At 47.4% G+C, this 26,273-nt stretch overlaps 1 protein-coding gene across 1 annotated transcript; it reads left to right on the top strand.

Annotated features, from left to right (window-relative positions):
- Positions 1-2,533: 2,533 nt before the first annotated feature.
- On the top strand, positions 2,534-22,958 carry LOC140389369 (uncharacterized). Its single transcript, XM_072473895.1, has 2 exons — positions 2,534-2,651; positions 21,489-22,958. Exon 2 carries the CDS (start codon positions 21,553-21,555, stop codon positions 22,516-22,518), a length of 966 nt encoding a protein of 321 aa, XP_072329996.1. The 5' UTR covers positions 2,534-2,651; positions 21,489-21,552; the 3' UTR covers positions 22,519-22,958.
- Positions 22,959-26,273: the final 3,315 nt, after the last annotated feature.

Raw genomic sequence — 26,273 nt, 5'->3', positions numbered from 1 at the left:
GGCGGCCAACATCGCTGGATGATCTGAAAACATGATGGCCTGGTGGGGGGGAGGGGAACGACGACATGTCATCATTGCCCATATCCCCTCCTCCCCCCAGCCAGGTGGCATGGACCGCATGAGTCCAACTGTTGGAGGCTGGCACCTGGCCAGGTGGACCAACTCACTTGCCCTCCCATCCCCCTCCTCGGCACGGACCCCCCCCAACCTCCACCCCAGCACGGACCCCCCCCCCCAACCTCCACCCCAGCACGGACCCCCCCCCAACCTCACCCCGGCACGGCACGGACCCCCCCCCAACCTCCACCCCGGCACGGACCCCCCCACCAACCTCCACCCCAGCACGGCCCCCCCCCAACCTCCACCCCGGCACGGACCCCCCATCCACCTCCCCGGCACGGACCCCCTCCCGGCACTCCCCCGGAGCCCAGCCTACTCTAACCCCCCCCCCCCGCCGCACACACACACACACAACCCGAGACACACCTCTCCTCACGCATTCAGACTGCGGCCATGCCATTGCCTGCCCAGAGCCAACCCCCCAGGCCGTCACTCACCTCCTCGCTGGTCGGCGTGAGCCTGGAGCACCGGGTCACGCCGATGAAAAGGAGGTTTGATTCACGTCGACGTGAACGGTCATCACGTCGACGGGTCTTCGGCCCATCCGGAAGGGAGAATATCGGCAGGCCCAAAATCGGCTGCCTTGCGCAGACCCGTGACATTCTCCGCGGCAGCGGCGCCATTAACGCCCCGCCGACTTTTCTCCCTTCGGAGACTTCGGCAACCGGCGGGGGCGGGATTCACGGCGGCCAGCGGCCATTCTCCGACCCTCTGGGGGGTCGGAGAATGACACCCGAGCAGTCCCAAAATGGTGAACCTAAATGGGGCCACAGGTAATTGCAAACATTGTGGATACTTTTAAAGGGAGATTTAATAGAAGAGATGGTTTACATTGGATTATCAATGGAACACTTTTATCCACATACCTCAATTTAATTTATTATAGATTCGATAAGTGCCTGATTTTGCATAATTTTGCCAGCTTTATTTAAACGTTAGGTATCAGCATGCCAGCAGTTGATTGGTATGTTGTGGTAGCATTAATTCATGAAAATGTCTTAGCAATTTTTGTTTAATCCTGATGTATGAGTAGATAATTTGCTAATGTTTCCACATATCTTGCATTAATGGTTTCTATTTCATCAGCGTGACAATGGTAGTTGTATCTCCACGCAGTCTGTGTATGCAAATATCAGAGTGCGGTTTTGCAAATAAGTATGATTTCCACGTATTTCACTTGCATCAATGTGAGCTTTTTACGATCAAATTATTTGTCTGCAAGGGGCTTGATTTTTCAGAAGAGATTTGGAGAATCTAAAAACACATATTTTGATATTTTTTAAATATATCAACCATGCAACTGCGAAAATGTCATTCTGTGTACAAATTGCTATTTATTTCGACATCTTCTATATGATAAGGTGAGAAACATATCTATAAGTCTTAAGAATCGGGATAGGTCAGTTGTCAATAAAACCTACACACAAAATTGTGCCATAACATATTTTGCATAACATATATGTATTAAGGGGGTTGTAATTTTTGTATTGCAAGCTTCTGTCCTTGATAACGAGACTGAGACTAATGATCAGCTTGTATAGGTTTGACCCTGAATGGTCATCAAAAATAAAGCTTCCCATCTTAACTAAGCCCAGGTTAAATACACCCACTGATCAGAAATATAAGTATTCAAACCCACTGTAACGCACAATGCAATGTATGTACTGTGTGGATGTTTATTTAACTTCAATACATAGAGATTAAGATATATTTTTTGGAAGCAAATTTCTTTGAAACTATATTGGTGCTAAATAGGCGATCTGATTTTTAAATTATAACCAGCAAGTCCTGCATACATCATCAAGCATTTATTTTTAAATAAGAGCTGAGGTGCTAATGTCCCCATCTGGTCAATGCGTAAACCTGGTTTGTTTCTCTGCGCACAGAATTTTTAGTGTATCGACCTAAGCCTAAAAATGCAGATTAAAGTCCCAAAATCCCACATACATGAGAAGACGCTGTCCCTTCTTTAAAAAAAATGTACTCCCACTGCAATGAAATAAAACAATGAGTCCTCGAGTCCTGCACAGCTGAGTCTTGATTTATACTCATGTAAGATTTATGTGTTACTCGCAGCGATTAAGTTGAAGCTGCAAGATTTTTTAGTAGAATTATTCAAAATGGCATGTATTTTTGGAAATGATTATGCAGGTACACCTGATCAGTGTGTCACCTGTGCCTACCAATCGTACATGATAAAACGCAGCAAACACGTACAATTTGCCTCGCTTGCAGAATGGTCTGATATTTTTATACCTGTGTCAGTTAGTTACCGGGTTAGCTGAGATTTCCTGCAGTTGCTGCAGCAGGGGGTTGGGTGGACAGAGGAATGTGTTGTTACTGCTGTAGGCCTGCTTGGACATTCATTAGTGAAACCTTGACCCACCTCCCCTCTCAATCACCATTCCTCAGCCACAATGCGGATGCACCAGGGTTACCTGCCGTTTGCTCGCTGTCGGTTGCTGCCTGTTGGAAAACGCTGGTCGTTGGACTCGGGCACAGAGAGGAACGCAAAGAGTGTCCCTCGAACGGTCAGTCAGCATGTTGATCGCTGAAGCTAGGTTGCGTCAGGCTGCTTTTCTGAAGGGAAGTTGAGGAGAGCTTGGTCAGTCTTTTTTTTCTTGCTGCAGCTTGGAATCCAAGAACAAAGCTGCTTGACCCTCCCTCTTCGTGCTTTTTCTAAAGTTAGAAATGTCAGCAGCAAGTCAGAGAGACTGGAATCAGGTCGCCCCACTCGAACATCCAGCTATCCCCATGTCGCAGTGAAACCGGGTGTTCGGTGCAATTAAAATGCGGCATTTTATTTTCAAACAACAAAATAGTTTCTGTATCCAAAATCCATGCACAAAGCATGCCTTTTGTATGTCAATTCTCAGACATTGAGGTTTTTGGAAACCTGGAGTGGATTTACATTTCAAAAGATGGGCCATTGCTCGTGGTGTTTGTCAATTGATTGATTGATTGATATTTATTGTCACATGTACCGAAGTACAGTGAAAGGTATGTTTCTGCGGCCAAAGGAACGTACACAGTACGTACATAGTAGACAAAAGAATAATCGACAGAGTACATTGACAGTGGTGCATCAACAAATAGTGATTGGTTACAGTGCGAAACAAGGGCCAAACAAGAGCAGCAGAGAGCATCGTGAATAGTGTTCTTACAGGGAACAGGGGCGAAATTCTCCGGAAACGGCGTGATGTCCGCCTGGCGCCCAAAACGGCGCAAATCAGACGGGCATCGCGCCGCCCCAAAGGTGTGGAATGCTCCACATCTTTGGGGGCCGAGCCCCAACATTGAGGGGCTAGGTCGGCGCCGGAGGAATTTCCGCACCGCCAGCTGGCGCGGAAATGACATCTCCGGGCGGCGCATGCGCGGGAGCGTCAGCGGCCGCTGACAGTTTGCCATGCATGCGCAGTGGAGGGAGTCTCTTCCGCCTCCGCCATGGTGGAGACCGTGGCGGAGGCGGAAGGGAAAGAGTGCCCCCACACCCATGCCCGCCCGCGGATCGGTGGGCCCCGATCGCGGGCCAGGCCACCGTGGGGGCACCCCCCGGGTCCAGATTGCCCCCCGCCCCCCCCAGGACCCCGGAGCCCGCCCACGCCGCCTTGTCCCGCTGGTAAGGTAGGTGGTTCAATTTACGCCGGTGGGACAGGCAATTTATCGACGGGACTTCGGCCCATCCGGGCCGGAGAATCGAGCGGGGGGGGGGGGCCCGCCAAACGGCGCGGCGCGATTCCCGCCCCCGTCGAATCTCAGGTGCCGGAGACTTCGGCAACCAGCGGGGGCGGGATTCACGCCAGCCCCCGGCAATTCTCCGACCCGGCGGGGGGTCGGAGAATGTCGCCCCTGATCAGTCCAAGGGAGAGTCATTGAGGAGTCTGGTAACTGTGGGGAAGAAGCTGTTCCTATGTCTGGATGTGCGGGTCTTCAGACTTCTGTATCTTCTGCCTGATGGAAGGGTCTGGAAGAGGGCACATTGCTCAGGGCAGATTTTCTTAATGAAGGGTTGGTTCTCATAGAAACATAGAAACATACAAAATAGTTGCAGGAGTTGCCCATTAGACCCTTCAAGCCTTCACCACCTTTCAATATGATCGTGGCTGATCTTGCAAATTCAGTATCCCACTCTCGCTTTCTCTCCCTGCCCCTTGATCCCTTTAGCCACAAGGGTAATGTCATAATATCCACGCATGTATATACTGAAGTGCAGACAGGCAGTGATTGACACACAGGATGACCAGTAAGCACACAGCACAGTGCAGCCAATCACCAGACAGGACACCACCACTATAAAGCCAGAGCGCACTAGGTTTCCCGCTCTCTCTGGACCCAGCCACTGAGACAGTCAGAGTCCACGAGCTCGCACAGTGCAAACACCATGCGGTAGCTAGTAAGTCTGGTCAGGCTAGTACAAGGTCTCCAGTCAGTTCAGTATAGTGTGACCCACAGTTAAATATGTATGTTAGTTCTATCGTTCAATAAAGCCGTGTTGCATCTTCTACAGTGTTAGAGGTCTATTACTCGCATCGCTGCATCAAGTGCTGTCCACACCGAACCGACCTGCCTAACACATCATGGTGCCATGGAGTGATACTGAAAATTGACGGACCTACCTCGAGTGAATCAGCATTGACCAGCACGCAGCCATCTGCTGACATGGAAAACATCCAGCCTCCTCCGCAGCTCCACATCTCCGGCAACCTCGGCGCAAATTGGAAGCTCTTCAAGCAAAAGTTCCTCTGGTACATCGAGGCCTCCGACCTCGAAGCAGCATCGGATGCCAGGAAGATCGCGCTATTTCTCTCCATCCCGGGGGACCACGCCATCCATATCTACAACTCCCTCACGTTCGCTGGCAACGAAGACAAAACAAAATTCAAAACAGTCCTGCTGAAGTTCGACAGCCACTGCGACATTGAGGTGAATGAGAGCTTTGAACGGTACGTTTTCCAGCAGAGACTTCAGGGTAAGGATGAACCTTTTCAGTCCTTCGTGACCCATCTCCGCATCCTAGCGCAGTCATGTAACTATGAATCGACGGCTGATTCCATGATCCGGGATATGATCATTTTCGGGGTCCACTCCGACTCCCTTCGGCGGCAGCTCCTGAAAGTCAGACAGTTGACCCCCTTTGTCGCTATTGAGACGTGCGTTGTCCATGAGCATGCTAAGAATCGGTACTCCCACATCAGGGCGGCAGAAACTGCAAAGCTGGCCTCCCACGAGGCGGAACGGGTGCAGGCCATTGCACAAATGCAGGGCCTGAGCATCGAGGAGAGTGGCCGTTTTGCGCGCTTTTCCCGGGTCCCTGCGCATGCGCGCCACGACCGAGTGGACGACGAGCCCGACAACCCGACTGCACAGGTGCGTACGTCGACCGACCGCACTGCGCATGCACAATGGCGCACGGAACGCGCTGACATCGGCGTCATGACGTGTCCAAATTGTGGCTCCGCCCATTTAAAGCAGCAATGTCCAGCAAAAGGACGCCGGTGTCTACAGTGTGGCAAGATTGGCCACTACACAGCCCTTTGCAGATCTGCTCCACCGCTCAGCAGCCAGCGATCCCAGCTGCGGCGCAGAAGTGTCCGCTCAATACAACAAGGCATACCAGATTCCGATCCCAACAGCCCAACAGAACCTGATGCTGAGTGCCTCAAGTCCCCATACCGGGTGGGCATCATAACTACACATGCGCTGCCTTCCACCACACCTACGCAACGCCTCTCGATCCTCAGTGTATATCCTGACGACGAGTGGTGTGCTGTCCTCACAGTGAACAAGGCCCGCATCCGGTTCAAACTGGACACCGGCGCATCGGCGAACCTCATCTCGAAATCCGACCACGACACCATCCGTGCCAAACCAAGCATTCTTCCACCGGCCTGCCAGCTCCTTGACTTCAATGGCAACGCCATTGCTGCCAGTGGCTTGTGTCAACTGTGGGTATCCAATAAGGCGATCAAGGCGACGCTGCGGTTTGAAATCGTCGGGCCTGACAGAGCGTCCCTGCTCGGTGCTCATGCCTGCAAGCTCCTGAACCTTGTTCAACGCCTCCACACCATGTCATCATCACCAGTGATGGCCTCGCCCGATGGAAACTTGCAAGCCGACATAGATGACATCATCACGCAGTACCACAGCGTGTTCGACGGAATGGGCACGCACCCATACCAATACAAATTCCTGCTCAAACCGAACGCCACCCCTGTAATTCATGCACCTCGCTGGGTGCCGGCGCCCCTCGAGGATCGTCTGAAGAAGCAATTGCAGGACCTCCAAGACCAGGGCATCATATCAAAGGTTACAGAGCCCACAGACTGGGCCAGCTCCATGGTCTGCGTCAAGAAGCCGTCAGGAGAGCTTCGCATTTGCATTGACCCTAAGGATCTAAATCGCAATATCATGAGGGAGTATTACCCAATACCAAAACGAGAAGAGTTGACCAGTGAGATGGCTCATGCCAAATTCTTTACTAAGCTCAACGCCTCCAAGGGTTTTTGGCAAATACGACTGCCCAAGTGCAGTTGTGTGCCTCGAAACTTCCGGCCTCCGACGAACGGGTGGTCCACATTTGTGAGGAGACAGCCAAGGATCATCTGCTGCAGCGCGTGATGCAGCACCTCAGTAATAGCTGGCAGAAGGGACAATGTCCCCAGTTCGATAACGTAAAAGACGACCTGACGGTGGTGGAGGGAATCCTTCTGAAACTCGACAGAATTGTCATTCCTCAGAGTATGCATGCTATGGTGTTGGGCCAACTCCATGAGGGTCACCTTGGGGTCGAGAAATGCTGATGGAGAGCACGGGAGGTGGTCTATTGACCGGGCATCGGCCAGGACATTGGCGACACAGTCCTCAATTGCCCTACCTGTCAGAAGTTTCAGCCAGTCCAACCCAAAGAAACGTTGCAGCAGCACGGGATTGTGACATCTCCGTGGTCCAAAGTTGGTGTAGACCTTTTCCACGCCAAGGGGCATGGCTACGCACTCCTGGTCGACTACATCTCCAGTCACCCAGAAGTTGTGAAACTGTCCGACCTCACGTCGAAGGCGGTAATCAAAGCCTGCAAAGAAACGTTCGCCAGGCATGGGATACCTCTGACGGTAATGAGCGACAATGGTCCTTGCGTTCACAGCCAGGAATGGTCTGACTTCGCACAGTCCTACAACTTCCGTCACGTTACCTCCAGTCCCCACTACCCGCAGTCAAACGGGAAGGCCGTAAAAGGGGTCCACATTGTAAAGCGGCTGCTGTGCAAAGCTGCAGATTCAGGCTCCGATTTTCACCTGGCGATGCTGACATACAGGACAACCCCACTGTCCACTGGATTGTCTCCAGCCCAGATGCTCATGAATCGCACTCTGAGGACCACAGTTTCAGCCATCCACGTTCCCGACCTTGACCACCTCACGGTCCTACAGAAAGTGCAGCAGTCACGGGCCCAATAGAAAGCCACGTACGATGCCCATGCCACGGATCTGCCCGAGCTGGCCCCAACTGATCATGTTCACGTACAGTTGCCTGAGGGCGGCTGGTCAGCAACAGCTGTTGTGCTCAAACAAGTGGCCCCAAGATCATTCCTTGTCAGCATGGCTGATGGCTCCCTGCTACGGCGCAACAGACGGGCACTGCAAAGAGTTCCACGCCCGCTACCTGACCGGTGTGCCCCGCCGCCTACGATGCCTCCTCCAGACGTACCCTGCCACAAGGCCACTGATCTACCAGCAATCCTGCTGGTCCACGCGCCCACTACGATGCCAGCGATCCCGCCTCTCCAAGCGCAGGCGGCTCCTAATCCGCCTCTGCGGCGATCAACAAGAATTTGTCGCCCACCACAAAGACTAAATCTATAGACTGAGCTTTTGTACATTTTTGTGACTTCACCAATTGGACCTCTGTAAATATCGTTTCATTTGCCATGTATCTGCACTATCACAACCTTCCTATGTATATACATCCGTTTAGACATCTTTAGGCACATATATATATATATATATTTATAAGCATCCACACCTTAGCATTTATTTTTTTTAAAAGGGTGGAGATGCCATAATATCCACGCATGTATATAATGAAGTGCAGACAGGCAGTGATTGACACACCGGGTGACCAGTAAGCACACAGCACAGTGCAGCCAATCACCAGACAGGACACCACCACTATAAAGCCAGAGCGCACTAGGTTTCCCGCTCTCTCTGGACCCAGCCACTGAGACAGTCAGAGTCCACGAGCTAGCAAGTGCAAACACCATGCGGTAGCTAGTAAGTCTGGTCAGGCTAGTACAATGTCTCCAGCCAGTTCAGTATAGTGTGACCCACAGTTAAATATGTATGTTAGTTCTATCGTTAGGTAAGGGTTAGGGTTCACCTCCCTCTTGAATATATCAAACAAACTGGTCCCAACAGCTTCCAGTGGTAGAGGATTCCACAAATTCACAAGAAGTTCTTCCTCATCTCAGTCCTAAATGGCTTACCCCTTATTCTTAGGGATTTGGATTTTATAGGGATTGGGAAAATGGAGGCCTAGTGATCTCTCGCTCATCAGCTACAGTCTGGAAATTCACGAGATGTGTAACACGGTGTAAACTGTCGGGAAGGCAGCGGGAACGCAAGTTATTTTAGATGGTTTCTTTCAATGACATGATTTTTGAATGGGAACACAATTGTTTTTGTCTTATTAAAACTGTCAAATTATTGCTGCTAAGATCACAGAAAAATCGCTTCCAGGAATATTTCCAAAACGTTTAGAACTGGAAGATGCTTAGCAAAGGAAATCTATGAAGTGACTTTTGTAGTTAACAATTTCATTTCACCACAGGGTGCAACAGGAATATTGATGGTAAATTATAGGGTCCAATGCCGTTTGAAACATCAATGCACAATGCAGCCCAATACAACAGCTTTTTGCTCCTCCATTCCTGCCCTACCACTTGCTGACTCCTGCTCACTTATACTCAGTCCTAAGCTCAGCGCTCCTATCTCAAGCCCACTAATCTGCAACTCCTCAGATACTGAAGCAGTGTGGGCCTACATGCAGCAACATCTGGACAATATTCAGGCTTAGGTTGATAAGTGGCAAGCAACATTCGCATTACACAAATGCTGGTCTATACTATCCCCAACAATTGAGAACTTACCCACCTCCCCTCAAAATTCATGGGCATTACCATCACTAAATCCCCTGCTGTCAACATCCTGGGGGGTTGCCATTGATCAGAAACTTAACTGGAACATCCACAAAAACATTGTGACGCCAAGAGTAGGTCAGAGGTTGGAAATTCTGTGGTAAGTAACCCACCTTCGGACACCCCAGAGCTTGTCTGCCATCTGCAAGGCACAGATCAAAGGGTATAATGGAATACTCTCCACTTGCCTGGATGAGTGCAGCTCCAACAACACTCAAGAGCTTGACACCATTCAGGAAAAAGCAGCCCGCTACATCAGCACCCCATCCACAATCATTCACTTCCTCCACCTCCGACGCATAGTAGCAGCAGTGTGCACCATCTACAAAATGCATTGCAACAACTCACCAAGGCTCCTTTGACAGCACCTTCCGAACCAATGACCTATACCACTTGGAAGCACAAGGACACCAGACACATGGGGAACACCACCAATACCTCCAGTCTACATAGCATCCTGACTTTGATATAGTTTCTTTAATGTTGCTGGGTCAATATCTTGGATCTCCCTTCACCACATTATGTTATTCATTAAGTCTGAATAAAGATTGCGGACTTCCAGTTAACACAAATACTTTATTCAGTGGGTTTGTTCTGTTTCCAGAGCTTAACTAGATATAATACAGTCAAGAGGTATGACCAATGAAGCCAAGGTAAACTGCCTATGCTGAGCTGTCTCTGCCTGCTGATGCTCACTAGCCCTGTGCTTCTGAAAGAGGCAGATCCTCCCTTGGGCTGGACCCTTTATACCCGTCTCTGATGCTGCCCTCTAGTGATGCTGTGACTGTTACATCTGTCTGCAGTCCCTGGTGTGTGTGCAGATGTATGTACAGATGTACAGATCACTACACACATGACTGAAGAAATTCTAGAAAGCGGCTCAGCACAACCTTCTCAAGTGCAATTAGGGATGGGCAATGAATGCTGCCTTGCCAACAACTTCCACAGCCCATGATTGAGAATGAAACAATTGCAGTGGTGTACCTGTATTAATGTTTATGGATAGGTGCAGTGAACCACCCAGACTGCTGCAAGGTGCTAACTGCTTGGGAGTCATTGGGATTTGAGATTAATTATTTTTAGTGAATCTTCATACACTTTATTCCCTTTGTGAATAGTGAGGAAGTAGTGAAAGGATTCCCAAGCTGATCATCAGCTCATTGAACCACATTATGAACACTCCTTCTGTGGCCAACAAGTCCTGACTTTGGACATGAACCCTAAGCTACTGGTCCAGAGGTAGGGACACAACCCTGTGCCTTAAATTGAGAGACACTGAACAGATGAGAAAGATCTGTTGGAATACTCGCATAAAAGCTCTTCAAAACCTCTTTATATGCCATAAAACTTTATGGTGTAATAATATGTATGAGTGTAATTCTAAGGTGGGGAAGGAAGGCAAATAAGTAAGTGAGTTAAAAGTAAGAGGAGACTGAATGTGAACAGAATACCACTAACCTTTAATGAGGGCGGGCTGCAGACTTTACCCTCTTCCTTCCCTTTATTGTTCATCTTGGCAATGATTTATACTGCAGCCTCTTTCAATATTTCAGTGACGTAAAGGTATAAGTTTCTCTTCTTATTGGTACCTGCTATCTTCTGTCATAAGCCATTGCCTCCTGCTTACAGAGAAGCTGTATTGCATGCTAGAAACCGCTGCAACTTATTAAAAAAACACCCAAATGCCCATCTCGCAGCCCACTATGGTTTCATCATGTCGGTACAATTTGTTTAAAGGACTTTTTTAATGGGTGAAGCCTTTTAAGATGTCAGACTGCCAAGAATTTCAGACAAAGTAGCTGTTATAATTTGTGCTTTTCTGAGATTGGGCATGAATAGCAAACATTAAAAAGACAGTAAAGTAATCTTGGTGAAAAGAAACAATCTGTAGCATGCATAATTTCCCCATTTATTTGCTCTCAGGTAATATTGGATGTCTTTATGTTTTTTTTGTTTTGTTTTATACATTTAGTGTACCCAATTCATTTTTTTTCCAATTAAGGGGCAATTTAGCATGTTCAATCCACCTGCCTTGCACATCTTTGGGTTGTGGGGGCGAAACCCACGCAAACACAGGGAGAATGTGCAAACTCCACACGGACAGTGACCCAGAGCCGGGATCGAACCTGGGACCTCAGCGCCGTGAGGCAGCAGGACTAACCCACTGCGCCACCGTGCTGCCCTCGGATATCTTTATGTTGACTGATCTTTTCAAGCCGACAAATGTTTTTGTGTTCAGGGTAAGATGGTCCGAATAATGAGCATAGCACTGGCACTTTTGACCCTCCTCCTCGGAATGAACTTCACTCCCATGGGAAAGACTCCCTGAAATGTCAAACCGAATGAATTTCCTGTGCCCTATTTAATCTCACAGCATGCACGCTGCATTCAGGATACCTTGATCTCAGGAACTGTCTCACATTGACAGTGCTTGGTGTAACACTGACAGTGAAATCTTCTGTCATCATGAACATGCTTTCTTCAAATGGTTTGCCATTCCAACTCTGAAACTGTGAGTTGCCAACTGCTGATGGATTCCTGCTTTTCACATTCATTCGCAGGATGTGGGAACCACTGATCAGCATTTGTTCCCCATCTCTAAACTTGAGACAACTGAGTGCTTGCTACTCCATTTCAGAGGACAGTTAAGAGTCAATCATTGTTGCTGTGGGTCGGGAGTCACACCTGGGGCAGACCAGGTAAGAAGAGTAGATTTCTTTCCCTAAAGGGAAACAGATAGGTTTTTGCAAAATCCAGATGTTTCATGGCCACTATTTCTGTTGCTACCTTCTAAATTCCAAAAGTACTTAATTAACTGAGCTTAAATTCCTCAGATGCCACGGTGAGATTTAAGCTCATATCTCCAGCTTACGAGTCCATTGGCATAACCACTATTCTACCACTTCCACATGTACATGTTGAGAGCTCAGTATGACTAAGTAATGAAGAAAGAAGCCATTCATCAGGTCAAGTTGATGCACTGTCGGCACAATAACAATTCCCCAACATCTCATCACTCGCACCATGTCATAAAGGTCATCCAGTATGGAAGTATTTGGGCAAGTTTCAATCCTAGATGAGGCAGTCTGGAAATTCATCAGCAGAGCTACTTGGCTGCATTTCCCGCTGCACACAGGTTTGCAGTTTTTGTTTTGCAAATTAGAGAATCATAGAATCATAGAATTTACAGTGCAGAAGGTTATTCGGCCCATCGAGTCAGCACTGGCTCCTGGAAAGAGCACCCTACTTAAACCAAATTTCCACCCTATCCCATAACCCAGCAATCCCACCTAACCTAAGGGCAATTTAGCATGGCCAATCCACTTAACCTGCACATCTTTGGACTGTGGGAGGAAACCGGAGTACCCGGAGGAAACCCACGCAGACAAAGGGAGAACATGCAGACTCCGCACAGGCAGTGACCCAAGCCGGGAATTGAACCTGGGACCCTGGAGCTGTGAAGCAACGGTGTTAACCACTGTGCTACCGTGCCACCCCTCAGTTTAATCACAGTTTTGAATATATCTATGACACAAATCATTAAGGCACTTTGACTGCAGGGTACACTAGTTACACGATGCACTGCAGCAACTTGCCAATGCTTCTTTAAGGCTACCACTTGAACCCATGATCTCTACCACCTAGAAGGACAGAGAACCAGGCACATGAGAACCCTGTCACATTCACATTCCCCTCCAAGTCGCACACCATTGTGACTTCGGCATATACCTCCATTGTGGCTTGGCCAAAATTTGGAATTGTCTAAAAGCAAATTACTGTGGATGCTGGAATCTGAAACGAAAGAGAAAATACTGGAAAATCTCAGCAGGTCTGGCAGCATCTGTAAGGAGAGAAAAGAGCTAACGTTTTGAGTCCGATGACTCTTTGTCAGAGCGCTTTCACAAAGCGCTCTGACCTGCTGAGATTTTCCAGCATTTTCTCTTTCGTTTGGAATTGTCTAGTTGTGAGGGTGCCTTCACCACACGGACTGCAGCTGTTCAAGAGTAGTCTTACTATCACCTCATCAAAGGCAATTAGTAATGGGCAGTAAATACTGGGCTTTCCAGCAACTCCACATCGCAGCAATAATGCATCACAGGACTATTGTTTTATGACATCAGAATTATGACATCAGGGAAATAACAGAAGATGAAAATTCCCCATTTTGTTAAGAGTGTGCTATATTGAACCTGAGACATAGACGCTCATCATTATGCCATTTCTATCAGTTCAAAATATTTGTGATGGACAATGTTGTTTCCCAAAGTTTGAAAAGATCACGATTCCGGTCTTCGGGATTTTGGAAATAAATGCTCTTATGTTTTTGTCTTACCGTGTTGCTCCCCTGAGATTAAAATTGAAGAGCAAAGCATTTTAGTAGGTTGGTTAATTTACATTGCAAATGGCTAGTTTGATTTTAAAGGGATTAATTCACCCAGTGTTTTTTTTCTTTGCTTGCACTCAAAAAGGTCCAGAGCTCGATTCTCCGTTGCCCTAGCCGAGTGTTTCTCAGAGGCACGCCATTCTCCACTCCCGCCGCATGCCAATGGGTATTCCCATTAAGGCCACCCCAAGACTTCGGGAAACCTGAGGGTGGGGGTGTGCTCCTGGCGGGAACAAAGAATCCCAACGGTCAGAGAATTCCAGTCCCTATGTATCTAAAACTTAACACCAGACATTTGCAGCTGCCATAGTTTAGCAATAGTAAAAAGTGGTTACTATATATTACCTTCATGTAGCTGATATATTTACAATGGGGCCTTCATGGATGCATTTCTACTTCAAAGGTTCTCCCTTCCAAGACTGACAAGAAAATTGGAAAACCCATTCCACAAAATTATAAAAATTTACCCTGGTTGTTTCTCCACCCTGATCTGCCTTACAGTCTTTTCCTGTGCAGCCATTTTCATTTCTCACACCAAATGCTGTCAATGTTGATGCCATTCATATCAGAGAAATTGTAATATCCGGTATGTATTGTCTGTAATAATGTAAATCATTGTAGGGTAGGTGACTTTGACAGAAATAAAACTCGGGAGGTATGTAAGACTGGCTGGCAAATTGGTAAAGTTCCGGTCTAACCCAGCAAGACTGAAACTAGCTCAGGGTTGAGCCACAGTTATGCAACATGGTTGTGTCCATGACATGTAATAAAAAGTATTTGTAAAATATTATCGCAGTTTAGAATTTCTCATATTTCAAGACATTGAAAGATAGAATCAAATGTTTTTTGTTTGATGTATTTCACCAAAATCACTTTCCCTCTATTTGGACAGTTTAAATTGCGCACATTCCTGAAATGTTTAAAAGTATTGTGGCACCAAAACTGCAGTACTTGCAAAATCCTCCATGCTTGATTGTCGACTATGGCAGATTCATTCCCACATTTGTCAATACCTCGTTTTGGTTTGCAGAATTGAAAAGCATGGATATTGCAGAGGCCTCTGTAGCATTGACAGCACTAATACCTCCAAATGCCTCACATATAAAATTCAGAATTCCATTCTGAAGCAAGTCTCAAAATTCTCAGCATTAGAACAAATAAATTTGGAAAAACAGATAAAGTAAGCCGCTGAAGTGACAACAACCGTAAAAGATGAGTGGCAGGATTCTCCGTTTGGGAGATTACGTTCTCCCGCTGGAGACTAATTGTATTCGTTTTACAATCAATTTGTGGTCGTAAAGTAGGGTGCAATTCTGTATTCCTCGCCAAGCAAATTTAGGCATGGAATATGAGGAGATTTCCAAGGGATCCTGAGATCAGGCTGCCATCTTGAGTGGGTGGCCCAATAGCGGGGTCCCATGGCCGGCACCCCCTCCCCCCTGCTGCAAATCAGCTACGACCCTCCTCCTCCCACATCAAAGAGAGATAAGTGCAGTGAAATCATATGCTTCAGTGATTGGAATGCACTTAGTGCAACTGACATCTCTTTGACATGGGCAATGTTTACAAACTTTGGGATTTCACCACTTAAGCCATTGAAGTGTGGAGCGAGATGATTGGAATAAAGTGGCAGATGTTTTTATGAGCTGTCAACACAAACCACTACTGAAAGCCATGAATGGATGGCAAACAATGGATCTATGGGAACCAGATGCAGGAGCTGCTCCCTTTTGAGGATTAGTCACATGGACCTGTAAGGTAAGTAGTACAGCTACAATGCTTCCCACAGCCCCTGTCTGGACTGCTCTCTAGCTTCCAGACAGGGGCCCTTTTTCTGAAGTGGGGTTTTGTGGGGGGGGGGGGGGGGGTTCTGTGTGTGGGGGGGGGGGCTATGTGTGGAGGTTCCTTTAGGCAGGGAGTCCCTGTGGGGGTCCCCCTATCAGTGGGAGCCTGTGGGGGGTCTCCCTATTACAAGGGTCCCTGTAGGGGGCGGGTTTGCCCACCCCCGTTTTTGGGAGTGGTGGGGAGCAGCTAGGGAATCCGGGAGGGGCTGATTTGCCGTGTGGGGAGGGGGATTGCCTCGGTTGGTCTATACAATCATGGCCCTGGCATGGTGGCCTCACAGTGGGCCAAGGGAGCAACGGTTGCCCCTTTGGCCCACCACGAGGTCCACAACGTCAGGTTCATGCCTGATGAGACCACAAGTGAAACTCACCCACGTGATTCCCGGCTATGGGACCCGAAAAATGAAGGGAGGGTGGAGCACAAGGCATCAGGCCTGCTCAATAGATGCAAAAGTGTCATCACGACCCATTCATATTTATTTTGATGCTTCCGCTGGCATGCGGAACGGAACTCGTTCAGACCGCCAGCGAGGGCTCGGAGCATGGCATTCGGGTCAGCACTCAGCGCCAATCCCGACTTTGCCCCGAAGCCCTATTCCTTGCCCCATCAGGCAATGCATTCTGGGCGTCCCGGGGACTGAGAATCTGTCCTAGATTCATTCAGCAACTTTAATGTAATAAAATCCCCAAGGCCTTTCACACGAACAATATGAAGCAAAATTAAACACCAAACTACATGAGGCAGCGTTATCTTAGATTACTAAAAACTTGGTCAAAGAGGTAGGATCTAAGAAGCATCTTACAGCAAAAAAGAGGGAGTGAGTCAGAAAGGTTTAGGGAGGGAATTCCAGAGCTTATGGTTTTGGACCTCCACTTTCTACGTTGTGAAAGTAAATTCTACAAACGTGCACTTCCATTGAGTCAGATTGGGAAATGAATGAAGAAAAACGTTTGCAATATTAATTTAAATTGATGTAAAATTTGGTAGGATAGGACCCGCTGGCCATTGTAATGACATTTTCTGCCTACTCTATTGTCAGCTGTGCTTCCATTCCCCTTTGTGCACTTGGCCTCAAATTGGCTGCCATGTCTCCAATGTCTCATGGACAATCAATGTCAAAAGTCATCTAACTAGTTGGGCATCACAGCAAAGACAACCCAGTGTTGACTCAACATTTCTAATGGGTGTTATTGGATAGCAAGCAGTATTTTTTTAAAAAGCTAATTAATATTTTGCGCTGCTAGAGCATATCATTGCAGTTCTGGCTGAGATTACAGTACCAACTATGCCTTGAACCTGGGATCTTGCCGCTTTACCTGGCTATGTAACAGTACGGTAGCATTGTGGATAGCACAATTGCTTCACAGCTCCAGGGTCCCAGCTTCGATTCCGGCTTGGGTCACTGTCTGTGCGGCGTCTGCACGTTCTACCCGTGTGTGCGTGGGTTTCCTCCGGGTGCTCCGGTTTCCTCCCACAGTCCAAAGATGTGCAGGTTAGGTGGATTGGCCATGACAAATTGCCCTTAGTGTCCAAAATTGCCCTCAGTGTTGGGTGGGGTTACTGGGTTATGGGGATAGGGTGGAGGTGTTGACCTTGGGTAGGGTGCTCTTTCCAAGAGCTGGTGTAGGCTCGATGGGCCGAATGGCCTCCTTCTGCACTGTAAATTCTATGATTCTACTTTTGATGTATTTATCCAATGAAACATCAGGGTAAGCACAGAAAGGGAACGGTTAAGATAGAAATATGCCACAGTGAAATTCCTTTTGTCAAGTTTGAACCATTTTTTTAAACCTTAAACCTGAGATTCTTCTTGAGCTATAGAAATTATATTGAAAGAGACTGTGACAGCAAAGTAAATTGTAGCCTTCAATAATGAACAGATAATATTCCTGTTTTATATTCAGGAAAATTTAACACAACCTGTTATGTGTTAATCCATATGCATACGGTAGTTACAGTGCATATATAACCACAAATAGCTTTAATCACTGCAGATGAAACGAAAAGACCAGAGTTCTTGCTAAGAGTGAAACATGACTGTATGAACATTCTGAACATAATCTGAAAAATAAATGCAAGGCAATAACCATGGCAAATTGCATCTGGGAGTTATCTATTTCACTGTAATCTGTGAATATTTGGATCTTGGCTTTAATTGGCCTAAGTCTGAAGTAACAAATCAGCCCTTTCTACAACGAGAGAAATGTGTTTTGGTTTAACCACTTCAGGTCTAAAGTGACATTCTAAACCAATATTTTTAAACTACAACAGTCGAAAAATTGAATGGGGACTGTAAAATGGTGCAGGGATCAGGAAGTAGGATTAACCCATGCTCATGGCTTCCAATGCAGGCGATCCTGACTTTGTGCTGGTTGCTAATTTAAATAATTGCAGCAAGAAGTCAGTGCAAAGCACATGGTACAATCACGAAAGCTATCATGGGTTACACTTTCATAGAATTCATAGAATTTACAGTGCAGAAGGAGGCCATTCGGCCCATCGAGTCTTCACCCGCCCTCGGAAAGACCACCCTATTTAATCCCATTGCTCCACCCCATCCCCTTAACCGCACCTAACCTTTTGGGCACTAAGGGGCAATTTAGCATAGTCAATCCGCCTAACCTGCACATATTTAGACTGTGGGAGGAAACTGGAGCACCCAGAGGGCACACAGGCAGACACGGGGAGGAAGTGCAAACTCCACACAGTCACCCAAGGCCGGAATTGAACCTGGTATCCTGGAGCTGTGAGGCAGCAGTGCTAACCATTGTGCTATCGTGCCACCCAAGCTCTTACAGGTGAGGTTGTAGTTGAACAAGTGTTGGATAATATCCTAGAAGTGATTTTCATATAGGGAAGAGTAAATAAGAGACGACATACGCCTGAATTTTCATCCTGAGAGTCGGCAGGCAAACGCATCCTTAGAATCCCTACAGTGCAGAAGGAGGCCATTCAGACCATCGAGTCTGCACCTACACTCTGAAAGGGCACCCTACCCAGGCCCACTGCCCAGCCCATCCAAACTGCACATCTTTGCACACTAAGAGGCAATTTTAGCATGGCCAATCCACCTAACCTGCACTTCTTTGGACTGTGGGAGGAAACCGGAGCATCCGGAGTAAAGCCACACAGACACAGAGAGAATGTGCAAACTTCACACAGGCAGTGACCCAAGGCTGGAATTGAACCTGGGTCGTTAGCACTGTGAGGTAGCATTGCTATCCAAATGTGCCACCGTGCAACCCAGCCGATACTGACAGGCCCGCTGCCATTTTTGCTCAAATGAGCGTTGATTGACAGCAGGTGGGACTTCCATCTGCCCTTGGATCATGGTGCAGATTGGCCAATAACTCTCCAGCCCCTCTAGGCACAGCACTGCAGTGGCCAGGAGAGGTACTGCAGCACTGTGCCTAACCCTAAGTTCCGGGACTGCTCTTCAAGTAAGTACCATGGATCCTGGGGGTAGGAGGTAGGGGCTGCTCAAGGGAGTCATGAGGGTGGTGTAGGTGATCTTGATATCGGAGGATAGGTTGGGGCTGGAGGGAGGGAGGGCCAGACCTTCCTGGTCCCTGAGAGGAGGACACCCCAAATCTGAAAGGGTCTTCAGATTGGGGCACTCCCCGCCCCAATTTGAGATCGAGTGGGTGGCGCACTGGAATTATGAACTATGGGATCAGCAGACTGTCGTCGCTCAGCAGTCACCTCATGGTTTTTCATGGTGGCTCAAATGGCATGAGAAAATGACAGAACAAAGGCATTACAACTGCTACCAGGCATCAGTCTGCATGGTACATGGTATACAATTGCACACCAGCTACTGAGGGAGTGGATTACCTATTGATTGTGGTACATCTCAGAATTGGCATTCAGCAGCTTGAAAAGAGAAGTGCATGCAGTCAATGGCAGGTTGCACCATTGGGGAGCCATGTGCGCACTTAGCCTGCTTCTCTCCGGCAAGAGAGAATGAAATGCATTTAGCTGTCTTAGAAAACAGAACCTCAATGGCCTCAGTTATGCAAGAGTGGATAGGAAACTGTGAGATGTTGCAACTATTGCCTGGTCTTACCTGTAAGGAACATAAAAATGCATAGCCAGAATCACCTTCATTGTCACTGACAAAGCTGCACTCTCCCTGCGCTGAGGCTGCAGTTGTGACTGCAACAGGTGACAAATATCGGTGAGGACGCTGAGGTTGAAGCCGGAGAATTATTCCCTGAACAGTCTAGGCGGTTATGGCCATCGGCTGAGAGTCTTCTACCTCCTCCTCCCTCTCCCAGCACCTTGTCTTACTCTGCATCACCTCTACTCGTTCTATCTGTCATGTTGTATTTCAATGGGGAATCCACCTATGGCAGCGACAAAGTGATTTTTGCAGAATTCTTGAAGTCAGGACAAAGTCCTTCAGCACAGCCTACACTCCACTCTGCCAACTTCAGCGGCTTTAAACAACCCACAAACACCTTTATCACCATAGCAAGAGCCTGTAGAAATCAATCAGAAATGGATCTGGATGGAGGTGATGATCCCTTTAAACAGTACTGGCGGGGCAGGCAGGTTCTTGCTGCTGCTGAACATGTGCTCAGCTGTGTGAGGTTAAAAGAGAGTCTTAGCTGGAAGGTTGAGCTCCAAAATGGCACCATTGGTGTAAAATGGGCATTATATTCTGATTAACAACACAATCTGCCTACTCTGCATATTTTTGGGAGGATTTCCCTATGCTGCAGAAATGCCCTCGCTAAAATGGCGCCCAGTGCATCTCGCCTGAAATGTGTGTGTGTGTGTGTGTGTGTGCGCAGACACCAATAACTCTGTTTTGCACACAATGTGGTATTCATAGCACCAAAAAGTACAGGAAACACATTTTTGTGGCCAAATTTCACAGGTTTTCAAATTTCCACAATTAGGAAGGATATAAACCAATGTTCTTTGGTTCAATGTACTTCCCCAATATAGTTTTCACTCTGTTTTCCCCTCCAATACAACAAACTGCCTATATATAACACCTTTAATAAAGAAAAACATCCCAAGGCCTTTCAGAAAAGCAGAAGGTTCAAGGGAGACTGAAGCAGTCCGTGTCCAAATGCAGCAAGACATGGACAATATCCAGGCGTGGGCTGACAAGTGACAAGTAACATTCGCGCCACACAAGTGCTGGGCAATGACCATCTCCTACAAAAAATAATCTAACAATCTCCCCTTGACACTCAATGCCATTACCATTGCTGAATGCCCCACTATCAACATCCTGGTGGTTACCTACCATTGACCAGAAACTGAACTGACTAGCCATATAAGAATGTGGCTTCAAAAACAGGTCAGAGGTTCAGACTCCTGCAGCGTGTAACACACCTCCTGACTCCCCAAAGCCTCGCCACCATTTACAAGCACAAGTCAGGAGCGCGATGGAATACTCTCCACTTGCCTGGGTGAGTGCAGCTCCAGCAACAGTCAAGAAGTTCAACACCAACCAGGGCAAAGCAACCCACTTGATTGGCACCTTTTCCACAAACATTCAGTCCATACACCACTGACCCTTATTGGCAGCAGTGTGTATCATCTATGGACCAACCAAGGCTCCTTAGGCAGCAACTTCCAAACTCATGACCACTACCATCCAGAAGGACAAGGGCAGAGGTACATAGGAATACCATCACCTGGAAGTTCCTGTCATGATATTCAAACACACACATCATGATGGACACACCAACAGGCAAATCAGAGCACACAACACCACAACCAATCACAGACAAGAACACCAACCACATAAAAAGCACGAGCACGACACCTGGTGGTCAGTAGGTCTGGGGACAAAGAAACAGAGAAGAGCTGTTACAACATCACAAGCAGGGAACCCCCACGTGCAGAGTGCAAAGACAAAACTGTACATAGTAAGTTTGAATAAAATAGCGTTGTACCATATACAACCGTGTTGGCTCATCTGTGTGTCAGAACACCCAACACCACATGGTACAGGAGTGGATCGATACCTGCCTACTAACCTGCCATTCTGGACATGGACCGCACCGACAAACCGCAGCCGTTGCAAGTCGCGGGGAACCTAGGTACCAATTGGAAGCTCTTCAGACAGCGATTTGACCTGTACATCCGTGCCACCGAAAAACAGAGTGCCTCGGATGAAACGAAGATTGCAATGCTCCTCTTCTACGCAGGTCAGCACGCCACCGACGTCTTCAACTCACTGGTGTTCGAAGAAGGCGAAAACCAATCCAAATATGACACGGTCATCCTCAAACTGGACCAGCACTTTCAAGTTGAAGTAAATGAAAGTTTTGAAAGATACCTCTTTCAGCAACGCCTGCAAGGTAAGGAGGAGCTTTTTCAACCCTTCTTGACGCACCTCCGGATTCTAGCGCAGTCCTGCGGTTACGGCACCACCACAGAGTCCATGATCAGGGACCAGATTGTTTTTGGCGTTGCCTCTAGTGGCCTACGCCAGCAGCTTCTTAAAATAAAAAGCCTCACCTTAGCGTCTGCTGTGGAAGCCTGTGTCCTCCACGAAAATGCTACCTGCCGTTTTGCCCGATTTCAGGCGTCCGAGTTGGCACGGAGGGGGTCCCCAGCCGTCGAATCGGCAAGCCAGGCCGCCCACGATGTCGAACGCATCCAGGCCGTCGATTACTTCCCGACCCACGGCCCGGACGACAGCGGCCGCTTCCCGCGCTTTTCGCGGTCTCCCGCGCAGGTGCGCGCCAAAAATAACGGCCACAACGAGGGACGCACTGCGCAGGCGCGCCCACCGCAAGATCGCACTGCGCATGCGCAGTGGCGCAACGAACGCCGTGACGTCATGACGTGCAGCAATTGTGGAGGTCTACACTTAAAAGGGCAATGTCCTGCAAAAAACCGACAGTGCCTCAGATGTGGCAAGATGGGCCACTACGCAGCCCACTGTCGTTCGGCTCAACCCATGGATCCGGCGCATCCTCGACAATCTCGCAGACAAGTCAGGACCGTCTAGCCCACGCATCAAGACTTCCAGTTAAGTGATGCAGATGACCAGGATGCCTTCCGCGTTTCCGTCATCGATGTCAACAAGGTCAATGCCATCAATCCAGCCGATGAGTGGTGTGCCACCCTGACGGTCAACCCGAACTCGTCGCAAGCCCATTAGACTGGACTTATAATACCGTTCATATGTTTAACAAGTTGCACAATTTTACATGATAACCTGTTGTTGTTTATCGTTCCAGATGTCGTCTGACTGGACAACTGTTCAAGTTTTTTTTTTTTTCTTCTTCTCTCGTTCGCATTTATGTTATGTTATGGTACAACTTGGTTCATGTGACGCACCCGACATCGCCCCATGTACATAGTTCCGTCATATGCACATGCTGCACACGACACACACACACTCTTAGATGCACTCACGACACGATCATATTTATTACCACGTAGGCACATATCTTTGTAAAAAGGGGGGATGTCATGATATTCAAACACACACATCATGATGGACACACCAACAGGCAAATCAGAGCACACAACACCACAACCAATCACAGACAAGAACACCAACCACATAAAAAGCACGAGCACGACACCTGGTGGTCAGTAGGTCTGGGGACAAAGAAACAGAGAAGAGCTGTTACAACATCACAAGCAGGGAACCCCCACGTGCAGAGTGCAAAGACAAAACTGTACATAGTAAGTTTGAATAAAATAGCGTTGTACCATATACAACCGTGTTGGCTCATCTGTGTGTCAGAACACCCAACACCACAGTTCCCATCCAAGTCACTCACCATCCTGACTTGGAAATATCTCACCGATCTTTCACTGTGGTTGGGTAAGAATCCTGGAACTCCCTCCCTAACAGCACCGAGGGTGTACTTACATCACACGGACTGCAGCGGTTCAAGAAGGCAACTCACCACCACCTTCATAAGGGAGAGTAAGTTTGAGCATTAAATGCTGGCCTAGCCAGTGACGAACACAATGCATGAATGAAAAAAATAACTATAGACCTGGAACAAGTGGCACAACTGAAGGGTGACGGTCTTCCTTTCCTCACCTCTCTTCCAGCCTGCTGCACCAACAAGCAATGCTCAATCTTGTGACTCAGCAAGAAACCAACAAATTGGTCCCAAGTGTAACAATAACTAAGTTGAGGAGATAGACAGCCCTGAGACTTCCATATAATTTGTTCTACAGTGCAGAAGGAGGCCTTTCGGCCATCAGGTATGCACCGACCCTCCGAAGGTGCACGCTACCAAGGCCCACTCCCTTGCCCTATCCCTGAAACCCTGTGCATTGACCATGGCCAATCCACCTAACCTTCACATCTTTGGACACTAAGGGGCAATTTATCATGGCCAATTCACCTAGCCTGCACATCTTTGGGTTTGTGGAGAAATCCAGAGCATCCAGAGGAAACCCACGCAGACACGGGGTGAATGTGCAAACTCCACACAGACAGTTACCCAAGGCTGGAATCAAACCAGGGTCCCTGGTGCTGTGAGGCAGCAGTGCTAACCACTGTGCTATCATGCCGCGCTCAAATGCATAAACATCTCGTTCTGAGGAAAACCGTCAGTCCCTTCAACCTACAAGGTGCCTGAAAGTACTTAAACACAATGCATGATATACTTACAGAAACTGATATTGACAGGTGCTATACAGTACAGAAACATGCATATTTCAAAACTTACAAAGGAATTGCAGCATGTCAAGGGTTAAAAAATAAAATCACATTTGCTTTCTAAATTTATATATATATATATATTTAACAGCTGACACAAATCAGATCTACACTGGGTTATTTCCTGCCCCTTTCTCCCTTAGTGTAAGGTATTTGAATAAATTTAGTCAAAGGAGATGACAGTTCTGCATAAATTGGTCCCTATCTTTTGTAATGGGTCTCATAAAATTGTTTTCATATCATTCAAAATGAGATGCTTAGATCATTTTCAAAACAGATGTAGATTAAATACGAGCATGTTGGATTTCGTTTTGTCACTCCTGTTAATAACAGTTCTGAATTCCAGCCTTGCTACATGGCCTCAGTGTGAGATCTTTAATTAGGCATAATTGGTAAACAAAATAAGTTTCATATGTCATATTCATATCATTTCATGGCCAACATCTGACTTCTTTGAACAGAGTTAAGGTTTCAAGTCAGTCACAGAACTCATTCAGATTTGTTAGTTCCTTACTTACTGGCCTTGTAAATGCATTCCTCAGAGTTTTTTTTTACTCTTCAACACCATTTGCTGAATTTAAGTGGATATAAGTTGCACCGACATGATGGAACACACGTATGGGTTTAATAATTACTGAATGTTGAATCACACAGACCAGGATAAAAATGGATGCAGAGCTTTGCAAATCTCTTACTATGACTTTGGTGAACAGTCCAGAAACATGTGGTGTGAGCAACTATTTAACCATTTACACCACCACTCCAAAGGTCCCACACAATATTGCAGTAAAGATGCTTTGGTAGAGTGGGAGAATCTCAGCCCCATTCAAGGCTCAGTGGTCTCAGCTTTGATTCCCACTCTAGGCTGAGTCAGCTGATGTCAGCTAGGACAGTGGCTGAAGATCTGCAACTGGTCTCAGCACCTTTGAGCTGGGGAAGGACACCAAAATCAGCCAAGATTTTCATTCCGGGTCATTATCCAAGTTATGATGTGGAGACGCCGGCGTTGGACTGGGGTGAGCACAGTAAGAAGTCTTACAACACTCAGGAAGGAGCAGTGCTCCGAAAGCTAGTGTTTGAAACAAACTTGTTGGACTTTTACCTGGTGTTGTAAGACTTCTTACCATTATCCAAGTTAACACCTGCTGGAAGGAATGATTGAAGGAATGATTGGTGGGAAGGGAGGAGTAAAAAGGCTAGTGTTTCATCACCTTCACTTGCATGGGAAGGTACCATAGTAAGGGAAAAGTTATTTGAGGGTAATTGAGGAGCGGATCTGGGTGTCACTGGGGGAATGTTCCCTTCGGAATGGGAGTGCAAGGGAATGATGTGTTTACTGGCGGCATCATGCTGGTAATGGTGGAGGAGGATCCATTGAATTTGATTTGATTTATTGTCACATGTACCGAAGTACAGTGAAAAGTATTTTTCTGCGGCCGAGGAACGTACACAGTACGTACATAGTGGACACAAGAATAATCAACAGGGAACATTGACAAAGGGTACATCGACAAACAGTGATTGGTTACAGTGCAGAACAAGGGGCCAAACAAAGCAAATACATGAGCAAGAGCAGCATAGGGCATCATGAATAGTGATCTTATTCACTAGTAGGATCCTCAGATCTGAAAGAAAACATAGAAGAACATTGTTAGTAATTATATAAGAAGAGGAAAATACTTTCAGTAGGTCAGAACACTGATAGGAGACAAAAGAAAAGCACTGGAGGAGAGAGCTTGCAGAGTCGCCATGCTCCGGTGCCATCTTGGAAGAATTGGCAGGCTCGTGGAATAGAAGTTGAGGAGCAGGGGAACACTATTGTGCTTCTGGGGAGGAGGGGTAAGTGATGAAAGCAGAAGTACAGGAAATGGCATGGACTCAGTTGAGGGCACTAGCAACCAAAGTGCAGAGAAGTCCTCAGTTAAAGAGAGAGAAAGACATACTGGAAATATTGATGTGGAAGGTGACATTGTCAGGACAGATACAAGGTAGACTGAGAAAATGGGAGGATGGAATAGACTCCTTGCAGGAAGCAGGCTGGAGGAGGTACAGTCATCAGGAGTTATGGGGAGAAA

Source organism: Scyliorhinus torazame, chromosome 1, assembly GCF_047496885.1.
Source record: "Scyliorhinus torazame isolate Kashiwa2021f chromosome 1, sScyTor2.1, whole genome shotgun sequence".
NCBI classification, from domain to species: Eukaryota; Metazoa; Chordata; class Chondrichthyes; order Carcharhiniformes; family Scyliorhinidae; genus Scyliorhinus; species Scyliorhinus torazame.
Note: the sequence above shows the minus strand (reverse complement) of the source record. Positions and strands in the feature narration are given on the sequence as shown.